Here is a 21,257-nt window from a genome sequence, read left to right as displayed (position 1 = left end):
AGTCGCTTTGAGTGAGGGGCGGCAGGAAGTGTGGGCGTCGGTCTCTCCTCTTTTGCTCCTCCCATTTACATACTGGCTCCGCCCTGAAGCCACGCCCACCAGAGTCATTCCAGTATCGTTCTGTGGTTTGTTCCCTCTTCCTGTCTGTTATTTTCAAACTCTGTATCCACTGGCTGAGCTCTGATGCCTCGTCTCTGATTTTTACAAGTTTATTTTTGTTTTTTCTCGTCATCTTCGGTGTCTGTCCCCTCCAAACTTCTTCAAACAAGTACTCTTCCTTTTCAGTCCTAATTCCCACGTCTCTGCCGCGGGTCCTCGCTGTAGCGTTTAGCCGTCTGCCATGATGCCAGTGCTGAACGCTGACCGTTTGCAACTGTTTATTCATGGATGTCTCATCATCTTTTTGAGGTTTTGCACGTGAAATTTTGGGTAATTGCCTGTCTCGTGTCTGAATGCATTTGAGTCCGTTTAAGGGTGTGTTTTGGTGAGATCCACCTGTTAACGGGACAGAACGGTCAACAGACTGACCCGATATGATTCGGGACGTGTTTAAGACTGAACGCAGGCGACGATGAGGTGGTAAACTAGCAGACAGACCCGTCAGACCGACCGTACGGAAGAGCAGAGCGGGCCGGAGGTTAACCATGCGACGCTTCCCACAGTCCTCGCTAGTTTCATCCATACTGGAGTCTGGAAGAAGAGCAGAGATCAACATTTTCAACTCCACAAAATCCATGTTCAACAGATGAAAATGATTTAGATTAAAATAAATAGGGGTTCTCCTTCATGCTAAAAACACCATTATTTGTATTATTATATTTATATATTTTTACCCCAAATGATGGGTTCAGGCTGTTGGGTTATTTCATTGGTGTTACGTGTATGTTTAGTGTGGTTTTGTTTTCACAGTGTTTTATCCCTGTTTTGCCTGCCTGTGTTCCCTAGTTAGTTTCCTTGATTGTATGGTTCCGCACACCTGTTTCTGTTCAGTTGATCACCTTCCCAGTGTATTTGAGTTCTCAGTTTCATTGGTTTCATTGTCCGATATTGTATTTGCTTTATGTGGTTGTGTGTTAGTTTGCTCCTGCGATCTTACTTTGTAGAATAATAAATATTGATTGTTTAGATTCTCCTGCATTGTGTGATTATTACAGCTGCAGCATGACAATTAAATAAATAATAAAAACTAATATTATAGTAAAGGAGTTACACATTGATAAATAAATAAACAAAAATAAATAAAACAAATAATTAGACTAAAATAAACAAATTGTAAAACTTACTAAATAAATAAGTACAGTGCAGTACTATAACAGTATGTAATGATGAATATATTTACCAAAAAAATATTATTAATTTCACAGTATAAATTTATTCTTGAGACACGTATGTCTTTTAAATTTTAGGATGGGGGGTCCGTCACACGAGGATGATCATGTTTGGAATCTAAAATATTGAAAACTCCTGGGTCAAACAGTTAGCAACATCCATAAACTATCATTTAAAAATAGATTTGTAATTAAATAAATGTATATTTATCTACTGATTAACAAAGAAGGAAAGGACTTTTCTTAGAATGATTTTAGTTGCAATTATAAAAAGCACCATGTTATTTCAATGTTTTTATGGGCATATAGTACCATGTTAAAGCCATTTTTAGACTCTGATGTAATAATGTAAAAAACAATGATATATAAAACAAAAAAAAACAATCATATATGGTAACCACACAGTACTGTGGTATATATTAAAGTAAACATAGTATTACCATGCACTTTTAGTAAAGTGGTGTGACATTTCTGAATTAAAATGTTCTGGAACAAACATCATCAATGATGACAAGAATAAAGCAGGTTCAAACAGTAAACAGAGAGACACAGCAATAGATGAGAATGAAATCAAGAGAGAAATAGTTTAGTTTATAAAGAGAAGCCGAATGAGAATCAAACATCTACCTGATGATGATGATGAGGTCAGATTTACACACACAGATCAGCATGAAGAGCTACTTAGAGTCTGACGGCTTCATCTCTTATCAAACACACTCAGCATCTGTTGCCATGGAGTCCTGCAAGACCAATCAGCATCTCTCAATCTCCCTTCTCTCTCTGTCTCTCTTTCATGTCGTGCCCTTCACCAGCATGAAGCATGTACAGCTCGCCTCTCTGTCTGTCCATTAATTATGAAACAGACGGCAGGACAGAATCTCTGACCAACACAGTGAACTCACTCAAAATCCACGATTACTGACTGACATCCGCATTATCTCAGTCAAGAAACAGATTAAAGATAACAGATAAAATTAAAAACAGTCACTGTCCAATATTTTCTTTTACATTTATTATTTTTTATTGTATTTTATTTCCAACATTCATACACTCGTTTTTTTTTTATTTTATTTTTTTTTACTATTCTTCTATTCTTTTACTATTCTTTTTTACTATTCTAATCTTCCTTGCATTGACAATCTTCATTCATCCATGCCTGCAAGGGAGAGACTTCCAATTACCAGCTAAGTGATGACTCAGTGACTTTCAATGATACTTTTGGCTAACCTGATTCATTCCTCGTGTTTGCACATTTCAGTAAAGAACTTTTGAATCTGCTGTCTCATCTTCTGATAGCGACAGACGACCAGAACTAAATCATATTGGACACAGCTCGAGTTTTTGCTGAACCTGAGTCTTCTCTCGGCACAATATATCAAAATGGCAGGAAGATAGATGAGTATGTGGAGGAATTCCTAAAGTACTGTTACCTGAGGGTGTGGGATGATCGTATCCTTATCAACTGCTTCCAAGGATTAGATGACAATATCTGCATGCAAACTGCTGTGAATGAAAAACTGATGTGTGACACAAATTTTGGACCTCATACTGTGGCGGGGTGGTGCATCATATACAGTTGAATCTTTGGTTTCATCATTTTGAGAAAACAGTGTGCTCCCTTGTCTCCGCCCGTCCAGAGTCTCTAGCCGCCATGGCCGCCTCGCAAGAGTATCCAACTATTCCCCGATCCAGGAAAGCAACATCTCCAGCCTTTCCCCTGGCCTGGAAGGCTGTGTCCAACAGTGCAGATCTTACATAGAAATTAGCGGATCCTCACCTCGTGTCCGTTAGGGTGGCCCTGAGAAATCACTCCACTCTTCGGGAGCCACGTCCAGAGTCCATTCTAGAAAAAGAGTTTCAAGAATCCTTTCCATAAAAAGAGATTCCAGATTCCGTTCCAGAGAAGGAAAATCCAGAATCTTCCACATCCTCCGGACTCGAGCCTCGGAATTGACTGCCGCTTTCGTAGGGCCACTTTAGATCGGGCTAGAAGAAAGGCAAAGTGGAGTTCTCCCTGGTGACCTTCTGAACACAGGTAAGCAACAGCCCCTTATGCTCAGAGGCATCATCTGAAAACGTGGATCTCCCGGCATACATCTGATTTATCCATATAGGAAAAGTTATAACACCTAGGGACTGTTACCTGTGATAGAAATTTAAGCTCCCCTTTCCAGTCTGTCCATGCTTGCCTGAGCTCACCTGGGAGTTGTGGATCATCCCAGTCCCGGTGGTTTAGCCAAAGCTGCAGCACGATGACCTTGGCTCGGGTAGTATATGGAAGGATGACGCCAAGGGGGTCGTACTGACTCGCCAGCACCCAGTAGATGCTCCACATCATTAAGGTATTGAATGTAACAGGTTGGTGTTTGAACCCAAGATGATCCAGCTCGCAGTGCCAGCTCAGGCCCAAGGTTGACTCTCGTGTGCCAGCTTGGTCTTGAGAAAGCCACAACTCCAGCTTAGGGCACCTGACTTCTGGAGGTAGGTGACTGACAACTTCCGCTATATTACTGGCCCATTGTCGGATGTCGAAAATGCTAGAGGATGAGAGGGCACATAACTTATCAGCTAACAGTCGTGCTTCTTGAACAGAACTCAAACTCTGTAGACAGTTGTCCACATAGAAACAACCATCTGTCCACAGAGAATCTTACATCTTCGTCAGGAGTACTGTGCAGTGCCACGTGTCGCTGGAGGGCGAAGGATGCACAGCAGGGGCTGCACTTAGTCCCAAAAGGAAGTACTTGCCACACTTAAGTATCGGTCATCTTGATGCAGGTCACGTCATAAAAAATATAGGAGTGGTCTGTCATCAGGCAGTAGCAGGACCTGATGAAACATCTTCTGCTCTACCCTCCGCTGGCTCTGGCTCTGCTCTGACACCACGCTTCATACTGTAACCATTCAGAGAAGTCCAGGAGGTTATACACCAGGACAAAGAAACATGTGTCTTCTGAACTCTGACCTCATTTCTGGAGGTGTTTGCTTATCAGCCTCTCCACATGCGAACCACACCTCAATTCAGCCTGACCTTCATGGCCCATAGTCTCCAGTATAACAACAAGGGTTGTTGTATCACCTCAACGCTCCATCCATCACTTTAGCTATCCTTGGGCAAGCTTTTAAGGTTGTCCTAACCTTCAGTCAGAGCTGCCTTGGTATCACTATCCGGGAATGGTTGAGATAGGAGTCGGCTACCAGGTGGGCTTCATCTAATCTCAGATAATCCAATATCTGATAGCTGAAGAGATCAGTAGTATCATGAGGTAAAAGGTTCTCAAGAGCAAGCTTTAGTCTGGTAAACTCACAAGGATCTCCCGTGATGAAGTCTGAAATGGTCAGTGTAGGAACATGGTAGGTGCTCTCCCTCTCATCTGGATGCGAGGGTGGAAGCTCTGTTCATAGGTCTCCATGGCTTGGAGCTTTTATAAGGTCAAACCTCTGCTCTGGATACCCACTTGAATCATGGCCATAGGTACTGTACTCAGTGAGTGGCAGAAGTAATCTGCGGGAAGTAGGTGGGACAGATTCATCTGGATAGTGTGACTTCCTGTTTGGCAGGCAATCCAGTTTGTATATGATCTCTCATTACTTGAAGCTCACTAAGCATATTGGCCAGTAAATCCACCAGCACATGTCCCCCTAACGACTCCTCAGCATTCCTCTCTGGGTGGCTAGGTAGAACAAAATGCTGGCCAAATGCAAAGACTGCCAGTTGGTAGATAAGTGGGGAAGTGGCGTTGGAAGAGACTCAGAGCGCAACATGGGTGTGAGATCGTAGTCCTCGAGATAGTCATGGGAGGGTGAACATGGCATTGAGGTCTGCCACCATCTGTATTTACCCCTTCGGGTAGCATATTATAACAGATAGATCCACTTTATCCAAGAGCAATGGCCGATATCCAGCTCGAAGGACCAATTTTGTTAAGCAGTTGAACTAGAATTGTATTCTAAGGTGGTTCTAATGTCTCTAGCCTTCTTCTTGGTGTGTCGATCAGAACACAGGAATGGATCAGGGCAGTCCGATTCAATCAAAGGGGTTTATTAAACACTGAGCTTCTACAATAAAACATAAATAAAGAAATAATCAGCATAACATGACTTGACTGTTATATCAAAATAAATCACACTTTACATCACATCGCAGGAGTGCTTATAGAATCTATACAATGTTATAGTATGCATAACTACAGTATCAACTTTCCGTGGCACAATACAATGTAATATGGCGCAGTCATTGTTTAAGTAAACATAATCGACACGTTGAAACCGGAACTGTCCGTATACTGGCAATGATTATCCCCCAGCACACTATACAGTACTCCCATATAAACTTAAAGAATTTTAGTATAGTATCACAGTGACATGAATAAATAAGTACGGAACAGGCTGAAGATATCCCCAACTGTGATTTTATATTGTAAACACAGCGCCGAACGTGCTAGCAAGTCAGTCTAGCCGGCACTCCAGACGCCAATCTCTCAGTCAACACTCCAGACGTTCTCAAGCCAGCTAATCCTCCAGAAGCCTGGGTGTACTTCAATTTATGTGTCCACACAACTTTCAAAGTATACCCAACCACGGATGCCACAGATGGCAGAGTTCGACACATACGCATAGACATGTGCCGGTATTCGGTAATGCGATAAATCGTGCAAATGAATATGCACGATATTGTTATAATTAAAAATAATAGATCAGAATTTATATTTATAGAACGCGCATTAGCTTATTTTCTACTATCTAGCTCAAGTCTGCATTCGATGCATCCTCGGTATCAAGAACACATCCGGGTTCTTTCATGCATCCTCTGTACTTGCATTCTTGAGAATTGGGTCTGAACTTCGACGGTTATGATGACGTAAAACGAGAACACAAGGACGCAAGATCGCTGAAGAGCGCATATTGAGAAACACCCATTCTCTGGGAGAACTCAGCCAGCGCAGCTTCTCAAGAGCGGCTGCACTGGGCTGCAGGACGGCTGATGACGACACAGCTGTTCCACGATTGGCCAGATTCACCGCATGACAACGATCACGTGTGTTTCAAGTTTATTCAAACACCTTTAGTTCCTCTAAAGCTCACAAATCAGTTTTTTATTACAGTAAACACTCTTTTCATGTCGTTGCGATGTTTTATTGTGTCATGTTTATCAAATTAAAACTGATTAAAAAACGTAGACTCCACTTCATTGATAGTAGCTTATGTTGAACTTTATTCTTGTTCAAACAGACGCTGTGTGAAGCAGTACATTAAGTATTGAATGAAAATGTCTCTGAAACATCTGTGTATTATTTGGAAATATTGCATTTATTTCACTTCAGCTGTGGTAAAGTATGCAAACACCACGTGAGCAGTCACTACGGGAGCCAGAAAGTGTCCGACTTCACGTCTCCGTTTGCAGCTCCTCCCCGCCTGTACGCGGCTACTCTCGCCGATCGGTGCATCCAGCCGCAGCCGATGTCGAACACACCTGTTATGTTATATTATTTTTTTCCCCACATGAGTTCGGCAAAGACACGCAATCTGTGATTTTTTTGAGCTGAATTAAAAGGTTTATGCATGAAATTGTGAGTAATTTTGAATTTAAGTTGAAATAATGTGAGGAATGTGCAATTGCTATTTATTTATTTTTTATTGATCAAATCTAGTCATTTAAAGGTGAATAAAATAAAAAATAAGAAAGAATGACATAAAATAAGCTTTCTGAATATATATATATATATATATATATATATATATATATATATATATATATATATATATATATATATATATATATTATAATTTTATATATAATTTTAGGGTTTCGGGAGGGAAGGATTTGTTACCAAACGCAAGGGAGAAAACTAACCTGTGTTGGCAACCCTGTGATTAATTACCGGGGCTCCGCCCTAAAGATGTCCAGATTGCCTGTGAGTGCTAAATCAAGCTGTTCTGAATTATTAAGAGCGTTTAAATAACGCCGGCATCAGTGCAGCTGATATAGAGTTAAGCTGTAGAGCAGTGTGGATCTTAACAGAAGTGCTGCAGGGTTTCTGAAAGAGACTCTTGATTTCTGTCTAGTCTTGGATGATTGCTCTTCATGGCTGTGAGGGAGATTTGTGTTTGGAAAGGGCTCATTTTAGCCCTTTTCCTCTTTGCTGTTGATGGACAGAAAAGGCCGTGAGTACCATGGGCTTTGAAGAGAACAGAAGCAGCCTAATGTTTATGCTGATGTAGTTTTAAAGATGGCTAGATGATTCCCCAAAGCTTTAACCATATGTTAAGTTCATTGATCATGTTGTACTTTGTGGCATCAAGTGGTCAAATGATGAATGGTGTTCATTGAGTGTTTATCTCTTGTTAAAAAAAAATGTAAACTTGCTCTTGGAGTTCCTTGTTCCTTTATCTTTTTTTTTTTTTTTTTTTTTTTTTTTTTTTTTGACCATGGCAGTCTAGTGTTGCCATTTTTATTTTTCTCACCTAGACAACCAACCACCTTATGCCCCCTTTCAAAAGGAACAATAGACATTCTGGGGAAACCCTCAATTTATATGAAATTTCAGCTCAAAATATCCCACAGAGCATCTATTATAGCTTGTAAAATTTGCCCCTTTTTGGGTGTCAGCAAAAATGTGCCATTTGTGTCCCTTTAAATGGAAATGAGCTGCTGCTCCGCCTCTGTTCAGAAGAGGCCGATCCTTTACATGAGCTTCGGGTATATCCCAGCAACTACAAAACATGTCTCTCATCTGAAATCTCAGAAATAACCAATAGTGAGTGCAGCTTTATGGAGAGACTCAGTAAGTGGTTCGACTCTTAGACGCCTCTGGACTATTCAGACTTATTAGTGAATACGTTTATGTAGTTGTTGTGGAGTTGCATTGTTTCAGCTCATTGACTTGCATGTACATATTTAACTTTTTTACACAGGTCGACACAGTTCCCTGAGGTCTTTATAAGATCGCTGTGACATTTTGTTTTTGTCAAATAGTTTTTAGTGCTCATCTGTGCAGCCAACAACAGGCATGCTCTGCTCGAACTTTTGCCATTGTGTTAGAACTGGTTACACTGTTGCTTGCGAAAACCAGATGGTGGCGCCGTGGGTGGAAACGTGCAGATTAAGTGGCGGTATTATTTTAAGATCCCCCTTCCTACGTCAGAAGGAGAGTCAAGTCAACTTTATTTATATAGCGCTTTTCACAATACAGATTGTATCAAAGCAGCTTCACAGTATTAAATAAAATAGTACATCAGTGTTTGTTTCTAGTGTAAAACGTCCACGTTTGGTAATGCTGATCAATAGTATTGTTGATTGATTAAATTAAGTATCCCCAACTGAGCAAGCCAAAGGCAACAGTGGAGCGAAGGTTTTTTTTTTTTAAGGCTTACCAAAACAAAATTACTGGGTCACGTTTTCTGGGTTGGTAGATGCATATAGCACTTAAACATGGGAAAGTCAGATTTTCATGATATTTCCCCTTCAACATACAACCTAGAGGTGCATGATTAATCGCTAAGAGATTGTGATCTTGATTCAAATACCCACACAGCCTTATTCCTAATTGACAAAGATTTGACTTAATTAAACCTTTGACAATCAAACGAAACATTCTAATCTGCGTTGGTGCTGCTGAGCCAGAGAGAGCAGTTGTCATACAGGTATGAAGTTGTCGCTCCAAATGATTTTTGATTGTACACCACTAGGTGGTGATTGGTTAAAATGTCATTGAATCATTCAAGGAATTCAACCAAAGCTGATTCATGCAGTAATGAAACAGGTGAAGTATTTATGAATCATTCAATCAAACTGATTTCCCCCCTTTTTTTAAATGCACTGCATCAATTAACATTGAACTTCTAAGTTGCACAACTTATCCAGAATCGTGCAGCTCTAATACCACACCTGCTGCCCACTCCAACCCCTCCCTGACAGATGATTTATTTGAGCTATTTTTGATGCACAGACCTGGCAACCCCGTGCTAGCCACTTTCTGTGGACGTTCAACCAACATGTAAATGTTCTGACCTGATTCCCTTTGATTCCTAAACCTAAACTTCATGATGTTTACACAGGTTATTCATGGTGACGTTCCCTGCAGTGATTGAAACTGGATCTAATGCCAAATTGTGTGCAAGTCTTCTGAAACCCCAAGAAAGTCTCACGATTACAGTTTCTCTGCTTGATGAGAAAAATGGGATGACTCAACTTGTGCAGCAGGTTTCTTCAAAGCCATTTCACCAATGCTTTTGTTTCCAGGTATGTTTTTAGATGCTTTTTTGTTTTTGTTCTGTTTTTGTCTGGTTTGTTGGTAACCGTTTCTCTACAGGCTCCTCGAGTAGATGGAGAATCTGTGCAGACAATGAAGGTAGAAGTCCAAGGGAAGGTCTTCAGAGCGACTGAAGAGAGGAAAGTCATGTTTAGACGTTACCTGCCTTTGACCTTCATCCAGACAGACAAACCCATCTACAATCCAGGACAAACAGGTGAGCTGTGAATGAACCTTGGTTGAATATTAGAGATGTATAGTCCATTACACAAGTTCTGATTGTTTTCAGTTGCATTATGCAATATGGGCCTTTATTGCTGTTTTTGCAGTGAATTTCCGAGTTGTCACCATGGATGGCAAGTTTTTGCCTCTTGATCAGATGGTAAGGCCTGACCATGAACAAATTGCATGTTTGCATGCATAGTTTTGCAATTTGAATTTCTTTGCATGATTGCTGCATCAGTATCTTTTTAAATGCTTAACATTCCTGTCTTTATGTCTTGCAGTACAGTCTGGTGGTGGTGGAGGTGAGAATTCTCTGGTGCAATGGAGACAATGCTTTTTTTGCACTTGCTTTATTTGCAGTATTTCTCTGAGCTGTTCATTGTTTTAATAGGACAATAATAATAACAGAATTGGTCAGTGGACAAACATTTCCTCAACGGGGTGGATATTGCAGCTTTCTCATGAGCTAAACCCAGAGGCTCAGATAGGGATGTACACACTAAAGGCTTTCATTGGTGACCAAATGATCTCCCATGTTTTTGAGATGAAAAAATATGGTAAGCTGTTATGAACACTTTGTATATAATGTGCAACAGTTCAGTGACAGATCTGAGGTCAACACTTTAGTTCTGATTTAGTTTTGCCCAAGTTTGACGTGACCGTAAACACACCAAAGACGTACAGCGTTGCAGATGTGGGACTGAAAGTTGAGGCTTGTGCCAAGTGAGTGACCGTTACTTTCTTGTCTTGTGGTCGGACAGTTCTTGATCTTGTTCCTTGTGACGTTTTCCAGATACACATATGGCCAACCTGTACCCGGTCAAGCCTTGGTGGAAGTGTGCCGTGAGCCATTTCCATACGCTGTGGTTCCTGAGTTGACCCGTTGGTGCTTGACTCAAACTGCAGAGGTGTGACTCCTGCCTTGCAGTGGAGGGTTTTTCTGCTCGTGCTTGACTTTAATGTGACTCTTTGTTCTGCTACCAGATGAATGACACAGGCTGCGCCTCCCTTACTGTCGACACATCAGAGTTTTTTAACACCAAATTTGAAAATAATCTGAAAGATGAGCTTCTTGTAAATGTTAATGTCACTGAGGAGGGAACAGGTGAGCTACTGGCTGATCTGGACCAATGACATGCGTACAGAGGAAGTTGACTCGTTTATTCAGAGTGTTTGTTTTTTTTCCCCAGATGTATTGATGTCGAAATCTGCAACCGTGTCCATTACGTTTGAAGTCGGCAAGGTCACGTTTGTGGACCTCCCAGATTATTTTGAACCTGGATCAACAATTAAAGGAAAGGCAAGTAAAAGTTCACCCTTTGTCGCAGAAGCCTTCACATTTGTTCCCTTTTCTAACCTTGATTCCCAACAGATATCAGTGTCTCGTTTTGACGGTACTCCAGTCGCAAACAAAGCGGTTTATCTCCTGGATAACAGCTGGCCCAACAAACTGCTGCAGAATCTGACCACAAACCAGAAAGGACTGGCCTCATTCTCCCTCTGCACTGCTAGTCTTCCTAAAGCTGCTCTCAATCTGGTGGTACGATTTGCTCTGTTTTGTGAAATGGACTTCTCACAATTGCTAGAAACCCATTCCATTCATTGTTCCCCAGGCAAGTGCGACTCCAGCGGTTGTCAATGGTTACAAATCGCCATACTTCACTGCAGATACAAGGGTTGTTCAGCTTCTCCAACCTGACGCTTCCAGTAACCCATCTAGTGAACTGACTATAGTGAAGCTCGAGCAGCCGCTCAAATTTGATGCTGCGTTTCCAGTGACAGTGAAGTATTCTTTTGTTGGAGAGGCTGGTGATTACAACGTTGACATCATCTATATGGTGAGTGGACATTAGTTTTTTTTATAAACTTTTTGCTCTCACCTGTTTTTATGCACCTTTTTTGTTTTTGTCAGGTCTTGTCCAGAGGATTGATCGTCCTCCATGGATTTCAGACGGTGAAAGCGAGGGCTTCTAATACCGTCACTAGCGGCTCTGTGTCGTTCCAGCTGTCTGTCAGTGTCGATATGGCTCCAGTAGTGCAGGTTCTGGTCTACTGCGTTCTGCCCAGTGAGAATGTTGTTGTTGGTAGTGCATTGTTTGAGACAGAAACTCGTTTCCAAAACCAGGTATGATGTGCACTAGCATCTTTTGCCTTCAAGTGGGGTATGATGACGTGTCCTAGAGCATGTTGGTCCTTGTTCCAGGTGTCTCTACAGTTCTCTCCAGCTACGGCCGTTCCTGCTGAGGAAAATGTTCTGACTGTCTCTGCTGAAGCAGGATCTCTGTGTGGCATCAGTGCTGTAGATCAGAGCATCTGGATCTTGGAGCCAGGAAGACATCTGAGTGCTAAAATGGTATCCATGTGCAGTTTTTAATTTGTTTAAATTTAAGTTGTTGTTGGTCTTGATTGTTGGTAATGCTAATGGATCAACTGGACAAACCTATGCTATCATGTTATAGCAGTTTTGTTGGTAATGCTAATGGATCAACTGGACAAACCTATGCTATCATGTTATAGCAGTTTTGTTGGTAATGCTAATGGATCAACTGGACAAACCTATGCTATCATGTTATAGCAGTTTTAGTGTACATTTAAAGGGATAGTTCGCCCAAAAATGAAAATTCTATCTACTCACCCTCAAGTTGTTTCAAACCTGTATGAATGTCTTTTTTCTGCTGAACACAAAAGATTTTGAAATGTCGGTAACCAGACAGTTGATGGACCCCATTGATTTCCATAGTAGGAAAAAAAATACTATGGAGTCAATGGGGACATCAACTGTCTGGTTACCGACATTTTTCAAAATATCATCTTTTGTGTTCAGCAGAAAAAAGAAATTCATACAGGTTTGAAACCACTTGAGGGTGAGTAAATGATGCCAGAATTTCCATTTTTAGGCGAACTATCCCTTTAATACCTATAAACTGTGACCACCATACCAAACAATGCGTTTAGTTAAACATGTGACATACTAACACTGATTTATGGTCCCAGGTGTTTGACTTGCTCCCAGTGCGATCGCTATCAGGTTACCCAAACGGTGTTGAGGATGAACCAGAGTGTCTAGGTTTTCGACCCCGTCTAGCTTTTAATATAGATTCTGCCTACACTGCTCCTACAAATCAAGCCTACACAACATTCAAGGTAGAAAACCATAAATGATCATGTAGTCACTGAATAGTATGGAGTCATTGACTTTAAATTGGTCTGTTTTGACTTGTTACTATGACAGAGCCTGGGAATGAAGATCGCAACAAATCTTGCTGTACGAGCCCCTCCGTGCCCGCTGTATCGTAGAGGTCCAGAAAGTAGGTCTATGCAGATGGGAAGTTCTTTCCATAAAACATTCTGCATGACATGGTGAACGTGCCTTGTTGTAGGTTATTCCACTTGCTTTGTGGATGGACAAATTGTTTGTTAAAATTTCCATAATTGCAATGGAGGGGCAGTTATGAACAATGCTTACTCTTCAGACACTGATACTGTACATGGTAAATGGGTAAAATAACGTGTCTCTTTCAGTGAATTTGAATGGTCTTCCTGGAGCCATGGCTGAAATGGCTCTTCCAGAAGCAGAAAAGCCTGGACCTGACACTCCCTCTTCAGAAGTGACTGTTAGGACTTACTTTCCAGAAACATGGCTCTGGCAGCTTGCTCAAGTGGGGTTAGTGAATTCCTTCTAAAGCTACTTAAAGCTGCAGTCGGTAAGCCTGGCAGATTGAGGAGACTTGGCCAAAAATTTTAATGTTTACAACTCTCATGCCCCTCCCCCAGAACCACGAGCACCCTACCATTGAGTTTGTGCTCGTCAGTGCATGTGCACCAGATTTTCTGTGAACGCGCCCGTCTCTTCAGCATCGTCAACACCAAGCATACTTGGATTACTTAACACTCAGAAATAGTCAATGGTTGATAAAGCACAATAACCTGTCCAGATGAAATGTGGCATGCTCTGCATGCCGCTTGAACCCTTTGAAATACCGTAACTTGGATCCCTCCACCTTTCAAATGCCGGTCCGATGTTGATCCTGGTTTTATTACAGGCAGTCACTTTCTTTGTTTCCTTTTCTATAGGTGTCTTTCCTCAGTTGTTTTGGACCTCATAGCTCTGGTTAACCGAGGAAATTGAAGCTTGTTAGTAGATTTTATCTACGCCATCATGCTTTGTACAATCCAACACTGCGAACTTCAGCCGTGTGCGTGTGATTGTAATGTGCGAGAGGGGGTATCTGTGGCGTGTGCACAACCTGTGATTGACAGTCAGATCTCACACAGCCCTGTGCTGATTGGACCAGAAGAACTGGGAGTGAAACTTGAGTTTTTGCAAAATCAATAACAGGCTCTAGGTGGAGGCACTTTTTTTTTTTTTTTTTTTTTTTCTTAAACTGGCTGATTTATGTCCTGTCGGAGCAGTGTCTCATTCATTGAATGTGATCTAAAAAAAAATCTTGCCAACTGCAGCTTTAGACACTTTACTTCTGTTCCTCTTATCTTTCTCTTGTGCTGTCCTTCAGAGACACTGGATCTACACAAGTTCCTCTCACTGTTCCTGACACCATTACCACATGGGAGACTGAGGCGTTCTGCCTTTCCTCAAAAGGTTTTGGTCTGGCTCCTCCTGCTCTGCTGACGGTCTTCCAGCCCTTCTTCCTGGAGCTCTCCCTGCCGTACTCCATTGTCCGTGGGGAGTCTTTTGAGCTGAAGGCCACAGTCTTCAGCTATCTGTCCAAGTGCATCATGGTCTGCAATGTTTATATTGATATTTCTAGAGATGGATGTGTATAGAATTTCATGTGCCTTTGCTCCATGTGCTCTGTTTCCTTGGCAGGTTAAAGTAACACCAGCTTCATCCACTGCCTTCACTCTTAAACCATATACTGATCCGTATTCATCTTGTCTTTGTGCCAATGGGAGAAAGACCTTCAAATGGGTTCTCTCAGCTTCAGTTCTAGGTCAGTTTTGGACTGCCTTTCTCTAAATTAGACCGGAAGTGAGCAATGCCTAATATACACTTGTCACTGCAGGAACTGTCAATGTGACCATTAGTGCTTCAGCTGAAGCATCCCGGTCTCGATGTGGCACTGAAGTCGTGACTGTGCCTACGAGAGGACGCATTGACATAGTCACTCGAAGTCTTCTTGTCCTGGTGAGTGTTAACCAGCCTACTGGAGTTTGATCATGGAGATCATGCTGCTACTGATGTGGTGTTTTATTGCTTTTATAGCCTGAAGGAGTTGAAAGGACAAACACCCAGAGTTGGTTACTATGTCCAAAGGGTTTGTTAGCACTCAATGATTCCCCAATACATTGTCACCGTACGGCTAAAATTTAGCCAGTACTTAATTATGATCCGTTCTTTTTGGTCTGCAGGAAAAGTTCTTTCTGAAGATGTGACTCTGACATTTCCAAAAAATGTGGTTCAAGGATCAGCCAGATGCTTAGTTTCAGTCCTTGGTAAAACATTTAATTGAGTAGAAACTGACATGTGAAGGTTGGTTGAATAACTGTTTCTGATGTGGGTTTAATGCTTGACATCTTGTAGGGGACATAATGGGTCGTGCGCTTAAGAATCTGGATAGGTTATTACAGATGCCGTATGGCTGTGGAGAACAGAATATGATTGTTCTTGCTCCCAATATTTACATCCTGCTGTACCTGGAAGTCACAGGGCAACTCACCGCAGCCATCCGAGAGACCGCCACAGGCTTCCTTAAGAGCGGTATGGATGACCAAATCCACTTTACCTTTGTAGGAAACTAAATTCCAAAGGTTTAGTCCTTCTCCAAACTAACTCCCTGACCAATTTACATGTGGGTTTTGCCCTAATCAGGATACCAAAGACAACTGAACTACAGACATAATGATGGTTCATACAGTACATTTGGTAATGATGAATCAAATACATGGTGAGTTTCACTCTGTTCTACTCTTGTGTGTAATCTGTTGTGACACCAGCAGTTTGTAAGTTCAGTTTATCACAACCTTTTTCACGACCAGGTTGACCGCCTTTGTCATGAGGTCTTTTGGTCTAGCGAGGCAATTTGTCTTCATTGATCCACATGTCCTGCAGAGTGCAAAGGATTGGTTGGTCAGCAAGCAGGGTTCAGACGGCTGTTTCGTGCAGCAGGGAACTCTGCACCACATCGACATGAAGGTGCAACATGTTTCTTAAACTATGCCCTAACCAATTGACTTGAGATGAGGCTGTTCTTCTAAATCAAATGTGGTGTGTTTTAGGGTGGTGTTGGTGACGAGGTGACCATGACGGCCTACATTGTTGCATCACTGCTCGAACTAGGCGTCCCCACAACGGTAAATGCATCTCCAGTAGTTCTGTGAGCTCCTTGCAGATTTTTCTGATATTTGTTTTGATTTCAGGATCCTGTCATTACCAACGCTCTGTCATGTTTGAGGCCTGTCGTTGGGAACGTGGGAAACACTTATGCCACGGCTCTGCTGGCCTACACCTTCAGTCTGGCTGGAGAGACCACCACTCACTCACAGCTTTTAGCTTGCTTGAACAATCTTGGCATTTCTGATGGTGAGATTTACCAGCCTCTTGATTGTTCATCAGGTTCTTTGTCATCAGCGTTCTCCCCTCCATCTCATCCTAAGGCTCTAAGGTCCATTGGTCTCAGACGACATCTGGTGATACTCTGGCGGTGGAGATCAGCTCTTACGTGCTGCTAGCGGTTGTCACACTTCAGCCTCTCACGACCGCTAATCTAGGTTATGCTAACCGTATTGTCAACTGGCTCGTGACCCAGCAGAATCCCTATGGAGGGTTTTCCTCCACCCAGGTGCCTCTGACTACCAAACATGAGAGCAATCATTTATGAGGAGTTATGTTATGTTGTTATCTTGTTTTTAGGACACTGTGGTGGCTCTTCATGCCCTGTCTGTGTACGCTGCTCAAGTGTTCAGCTTGGACGGCTCCAGCACTGTTACCGTAAAGTCCTCAGTAGTAGGAGGAGACTCTTATAGCTTCAGAGTGAATCGGGACAACAGGCTGCTGTATCAGGAGAAGCCGCTAAAGAACATTCCCGGCAAATATAGTGTTAAAGCATCAGGATCCACTTGTGTGTCTGTGCAGGTATGTATCTTCAACCCATTTCTGTTGTGCACATCCAAATCTTACTGTGCTGTTTGCTCTGCACTCATACTATAGGTTGCGTGTTTCTACAACATCCCAACACCCGTTAAAGCCGCCAAAACGCTGAGTGTTGAAGCGAAGGTGACTGGAGATTGCCAACCGCTTGGAGCTGATCTCATGTTGAACTTCATGGTGAAGTAAGAACAGCTTTGAATTTGTGTCCTAAAACATCTAATTTTTACATGTTCCTAAAGGAAGCTGTTCTTGATCCTTTTGACTAAACCTCTTTATTCCCCCATTACCCTCATTCAGATACAATGGTGGAAAAGCAAGCACTAACATGGTTCTAGTGGACATTAAGCTCCTGTCGGGCTTCACAGCAGACACGTCACTGGTTCGTAGGTTTAAGATTTTAGAACGTCACAATGCTCGAAGCTCCTTCATATGTATTTCATCTGTAAACGATTGTCTTTTCCTCAGCTCGGTTCTTCACCCCAATCATTCGCCCCGCTAGTGGAGCGGGTTGATGCTGAAGATGATCATGTCCTAGTGTATCTGAAAGGGGTGAGACTGGATATATTACTAGCTGCCATCTTGAGTGCGGTGTATGTGTTGCTGTTCATCCTTTCTGTCTTGTAGGTTCCCAAAGGTGTCCCCATGAGTTACACACTGCAGCTGAAACAGGTTCTTGCAGTTAAAAATCTCAAGCCTGCGGTCATCAACATTTATGACTACTATCAGACAAGTATGCTTTCATCCTAATCATACTTTGCTCTGGCTGAATTCACTGTTAAAATAATCCAGCTCATTTTCTCTTCCTATTTCAGGTGATTCATTTGAGACCACCTACACGTCCCCCTGTCCATGATTTGATTCAGTACTGGCTGTAGGAGACATGACTTAAATAAAACTGCTTTTACACAATCAGTCCTTTTGTTGCCTGTTTTGTTTGTCATTTGACATTATTTTGAAGTAAGAAGTTGCAGTGTTCATGAGTTTCTATTTGTCCTTTGACTTCAAATCTTGTTAGACTGAAATGTAGTTCACTCATGCTGGGTACACACCAAAAGATAATCGGGCTGATTTTAGGTTAAATACTTAAAAATAAAAATCTGCCTGCCTCTATGGGAATTTAACATAGGGGTGTCCAAACTTATGCACCCTGTATTTTAAGGAAGAACATTTATTTACGATACATTATTCATTCACAAAGAAAATTGGTGTCCTTAACGGTTGGATTTTTCCTAATTTTTTTAATTAAGGCATTAAGCTCAATTTCCAAAAGATGATTTTTTATTCCTCTTTTTAGTCAACTTTAGCATGGGTGTCTAAACTTATGCATAGCACTGTATGTCCCAATTATCTTGATGGTTCTACAGATTATTTTATCAGATTTTTCCCTTGGTGTTAAGAGTGTCCAAACCTGCTCGGAAGAACGTTGGAGCCACCCCAATCGTGAATCGTAAATATTCAACGTTGAATATTTATGATCAGAAATGCTGATATGTGTGGGGAACCCTGAGAACAAACGCTCACACGCTATCACGTGAAACAAAACCATGTACAATCAGAAAGCGAGATGATGGAAGACGGAAGCTTAAATGTCATGGCGCAACAGTGAAATTGTAGACCGCAGAAATGGAGGATCAGCTTGTTGATAATTCCAACAAGTATTGTCGTTCAAACAACAAAATCATTCTAAAAACTATCACATTATTTTTTTCCTGCATATAATTGCTTATTCTGAAGATTTTGAGATTTCCTGTTCAGTCAAAACTGGTTGAAAATCTGTGTACAATTGCAATGTATCTTTTTTTTTTTTTTTTTTTTTTTTTTTTAAATGTATGAATGTATTCATTTAGACTAATGTCCACTATAGCCAGTATTACTATAAAGAATGCAATAAACAATACTGGAATGCATAAGTCATTATTCAATGACCCTCTCAGTGAAGCAGTTTTTATATTCTTTAAGAAAATATGTATTTAACAGTGGTGGATCTGTGCAGCCCCCCTCCTTGAACTGCCACCTTACCGTGGTGGAGGGGTTTGAGTACCCGAACGACCCTAGGAGCTATGTTGTCAGGGGCTATATGCCCCTGGTAGGGTCTCCCAAGGCAAACAGGTCCTAGGTGATGGGTCAGACTAAGAGCGGTTCAAAAAACCCTTTATGATTGAACTTAAATCAAGTACCATCACGTCGCCGGCATGGCGCAGCCAGGGCCCCACCCTGGAGCCAGGCCCGGTGTTTGGGGCTCATATGACAGCGCCTGGTGGCCGGGCCTCCCCCCATGGGGTACGGCCGGGCTCAGCCCGAAGGAGCGACGTGGGGCCGCCGTCCCGCGGGCTCACCACCCGTAGGAGGGACCGTAAGGGTACGGTGCTTAGAGGATTGGGCAGCAGTCGAAGTCGGGGGCCTCGACGACCCGATCCCTGGAGACGGAAACTAGCTCTAGGGATGTGGAATGTCACCTCGCTGGTGGGGAAGGAGCCTGAGATTGTGCGTGAGGTTGAGAGGTACCGACTCTCTAGTCGGGATCACCTCCACACACGGCTTTGGCTCTGGAACCACACTCCTGGAGAGAGGATGGACTCTTTACCACTGTGGAGTTGCCCATGGGGAGAGGCGGCGGGCTGGTGTGGGTTTGCTTATAGCCCCCCAGCTCAGCTGACATGTGTTGGAGTTCACCCCGGTGAATGAGAGGGTCGCTTCCCTGCACCTTCGGGTCGGGGATAGGTCTCTCACTGTCGTGTGCGCCTACGGGCCAAACGATAGTGTAGAGTAGCTGGCCTTCTTGGGGTCCCTGGGAGGGGGGCTGGAAAGTGCTCCGATTGGGGACTCCGTCGTTCTACTGGGGGACTTCAACACCCACGTGGGCAGCGACAGTGACACCTGGAGGGCGTGATTGGGATGAACGGCCCCCCTGATCTGAACCCGAGCGGTGTTCTGTTATTGGTCTTCTGTGCTAGTTACAGCTCGTCTATAACGAACACCATGTTCAAGCATAAGGGCGTCCATCAGTGCACGTGGCACCAGGACGCCCTAGGCCGGAGGTCGATGATCGACTTTGTAACCCTTTGTTGACGGGTACTGGCAGGCCAAGCGGACTGCAGCCCGGGTGGTTGTGGAGGCAAAAAATCGGGCTTGGGAAGAGTTCGGTGAGGCCATGGAGAATCGGTTGGACTATCGGTTGGCCTCAAAAAGAGATTCTGGCAAACCGTCCGGCGCCTCAGGAGGGGGAAGCAGTGCCCTACCAATACGGTTTACAGTGGAGATGGGCAGCTGTTGACCTCAACTGGGGATGTCGTTGGATGGTGGAATGAATACTTCGAGGATCTCCTCAATCCCACCGACACGTCTTCGATTGAGGAAGCAGAGGCTGGGGGCTCGGAGGTGGACTCGTCCATCACTCAAGCTGAAGTCTCTGAGGTAGTTAAGAAGCTCCTCGGTGGCAAGGCACCGGGGGTGGATGAGATCCACCCTGAGTACCTCAATTCTCTGGATGTTGTGGGGCTGTCTTGGCTGACACGCCTCTGCAACATCGCATGGCGGTCAGGGACAGTACCTTTGGGCTGGCAGACCGGGGTGGTGGTCCCTCTTTTATGAAGGGGGACCAGAGGGTGTGTTCCAACTACAGGGGGATCACACTTCTCAGCCTCCCCAGGAAAGTCAATGCCAGGGTACTGGAGAGGAGAATACGGCCAATAGTAGAACCTCTGATTCAGGAGGAACAGTGCGGTTTCCGTCCCGGTCGTGGAACACTGGACCAGCTCTATACCCTCTCCAGGGTGCTGGAGAGTTTGTGGGAGTTTGCCCAACCAGTCCACATGTGCTTTGTGGATTTGGAGAAGGCATTCGACCATGTCCCTCGCGGCATCCTGTGGAGGGTGCTCTGGGAGTATGGGGTCAGGGGCCCTTTGCTAAGGGCTGTCCGGTCCCTGTACGACCGGCAATAAGTCAGACTGTTTCCCAGTGCATGTTGTACTCCGGCAGGGCTGCCCTTTGTCGCTGGTCAAAAACGCTTCAACATCAGAGAAGCTGGAGAAACCTTTGTTGTCCCATGGCTGGTGTTTCGGTATGACAACAGGAAATCATTCAGGCACTGCTGAAGGCTCCCTTGTGATGTCTTTAAGGCATATTTGATGGTGTAAACTATTCTTTCTGTGAGACCATTCGTGGCTGGGTTGTACGGAGCTGATTTAATATGTTGTACCCCACAACGTTGTAAAAACACAGCAAAATCTTGTGATATAGACTGTGGCCCATTGTCACTGATTAAACCGCTTGTTAAAAAAACGCAACTTGATCCTTCAGAATTAGTCAATTACAGGCCGATCTCGAATCTACCTTTTCTGTCAA

At 43.2% G+C, this 21,257-nt stretch overlaps 1 protein-coding gene across 1 annotated transcript; it reads left to right on the top strand.

Annotated features, from left to right (window-relative positions):
- Positions 1 to 7,310: 7,310 nt before the first annotated feature.
- On the top strand, positions 7,311 to 17,839 carry LOC308693691 (alpha-2-macroglobulin-like). Its single transcript, XM_081370776.1, has 34 exons — positions 7,311 to 7,493; positions 9,387 to 9,570; positions 9,641 to 9,797; positions 9,910 to 9,962; positions 10,087 to 10,107; positions 10,197 to 10,362; positions 10,444 to 10,528; positions 10,599 to 10,713; positions 10,790 to 10,910; positions 10,996 to 11,105; positions 11,178 to 11,345; positions 11,419 to 11,643; positions 11,718 to 11,930; positions 12,009 to 12,158; positions 12,800 to 12,949; positions 13,038 to 13,113; positions 13,328 to 13,469; positions 14,320 to 14,545; positions 14,634 to 14,757; positions 14,830 to 14,951; positions 15,030 to 15,081; positions 15,176 to 15,259; positions 15,348 to 15,524; positions 15,636 to 15,711; positions 15,803 to 15,959; positions 16,043 to 16,117; positions 16,184 to 16,346; positions 16,421 to 16,605; positions 16,677 to 16,898; positions 16,974 to 17,095; positions 17,211 to 17,292; positions 17,379 to 17,462; positions 17,538 to 17,643; positions 17,726 to 17,839. Exons 1-34 carry the CDS (start codon positions 7,414 to 7,416, stop codon positions 17,764 to 17,766), a joined length of 4,314 nt encoding a protein of 1,437 aa, XP_081226902.1. The 5' UTR covers positions 7,311 to 7,413; the 3' UTR covers positions 17,767 to 17,839.
- Positions 17,840 to 21,257: the final 3,418 nt, after the last annotated feature.

This window comes from Scardinius erythrophthalmus (genome assembly GCF_964197995.2).
Source record: "Scardinius erythrophthalmus genome assembly, chromosome: 1".
Taxonomy (NCBI): Eukaryota; Metazoa; Chordata; class Actinopteri; order Cypriniformes; family Leuciscidae; genus Scardinius; species Scardinius erythrophthalmus.
Note: the sequence above shows the minus strand (reverse complement) of the source record. Positions and strands in the feature narration are given on the sequence as shown.

Excerpts from the sequence above, each read along its gene's own strand:
- LOC308693691 (XM_081370776.1), top strand. The coding sequence starts at position 7,414 with ATGGCTGTGAGGGAGATTTGTGTTTGGAAAGGGCTCATTTTAGCCCTT. Across the intron at positions 10,911-10,995 it reads TGTCACTGAGGAGGGAACAG|ATGTATTGATGTCGAAATCT; the intron begins GTGAGCTACTGG and ends TTTTTTCCCCAG. Across the intron at positions 11,644-11,717 it reads ACGTTGACATCATCTATATG|GTCTTGTCCAGAGGATTGAT; the intron begins GTGAGTGGACAT and ends TGTTTTTGTCAG.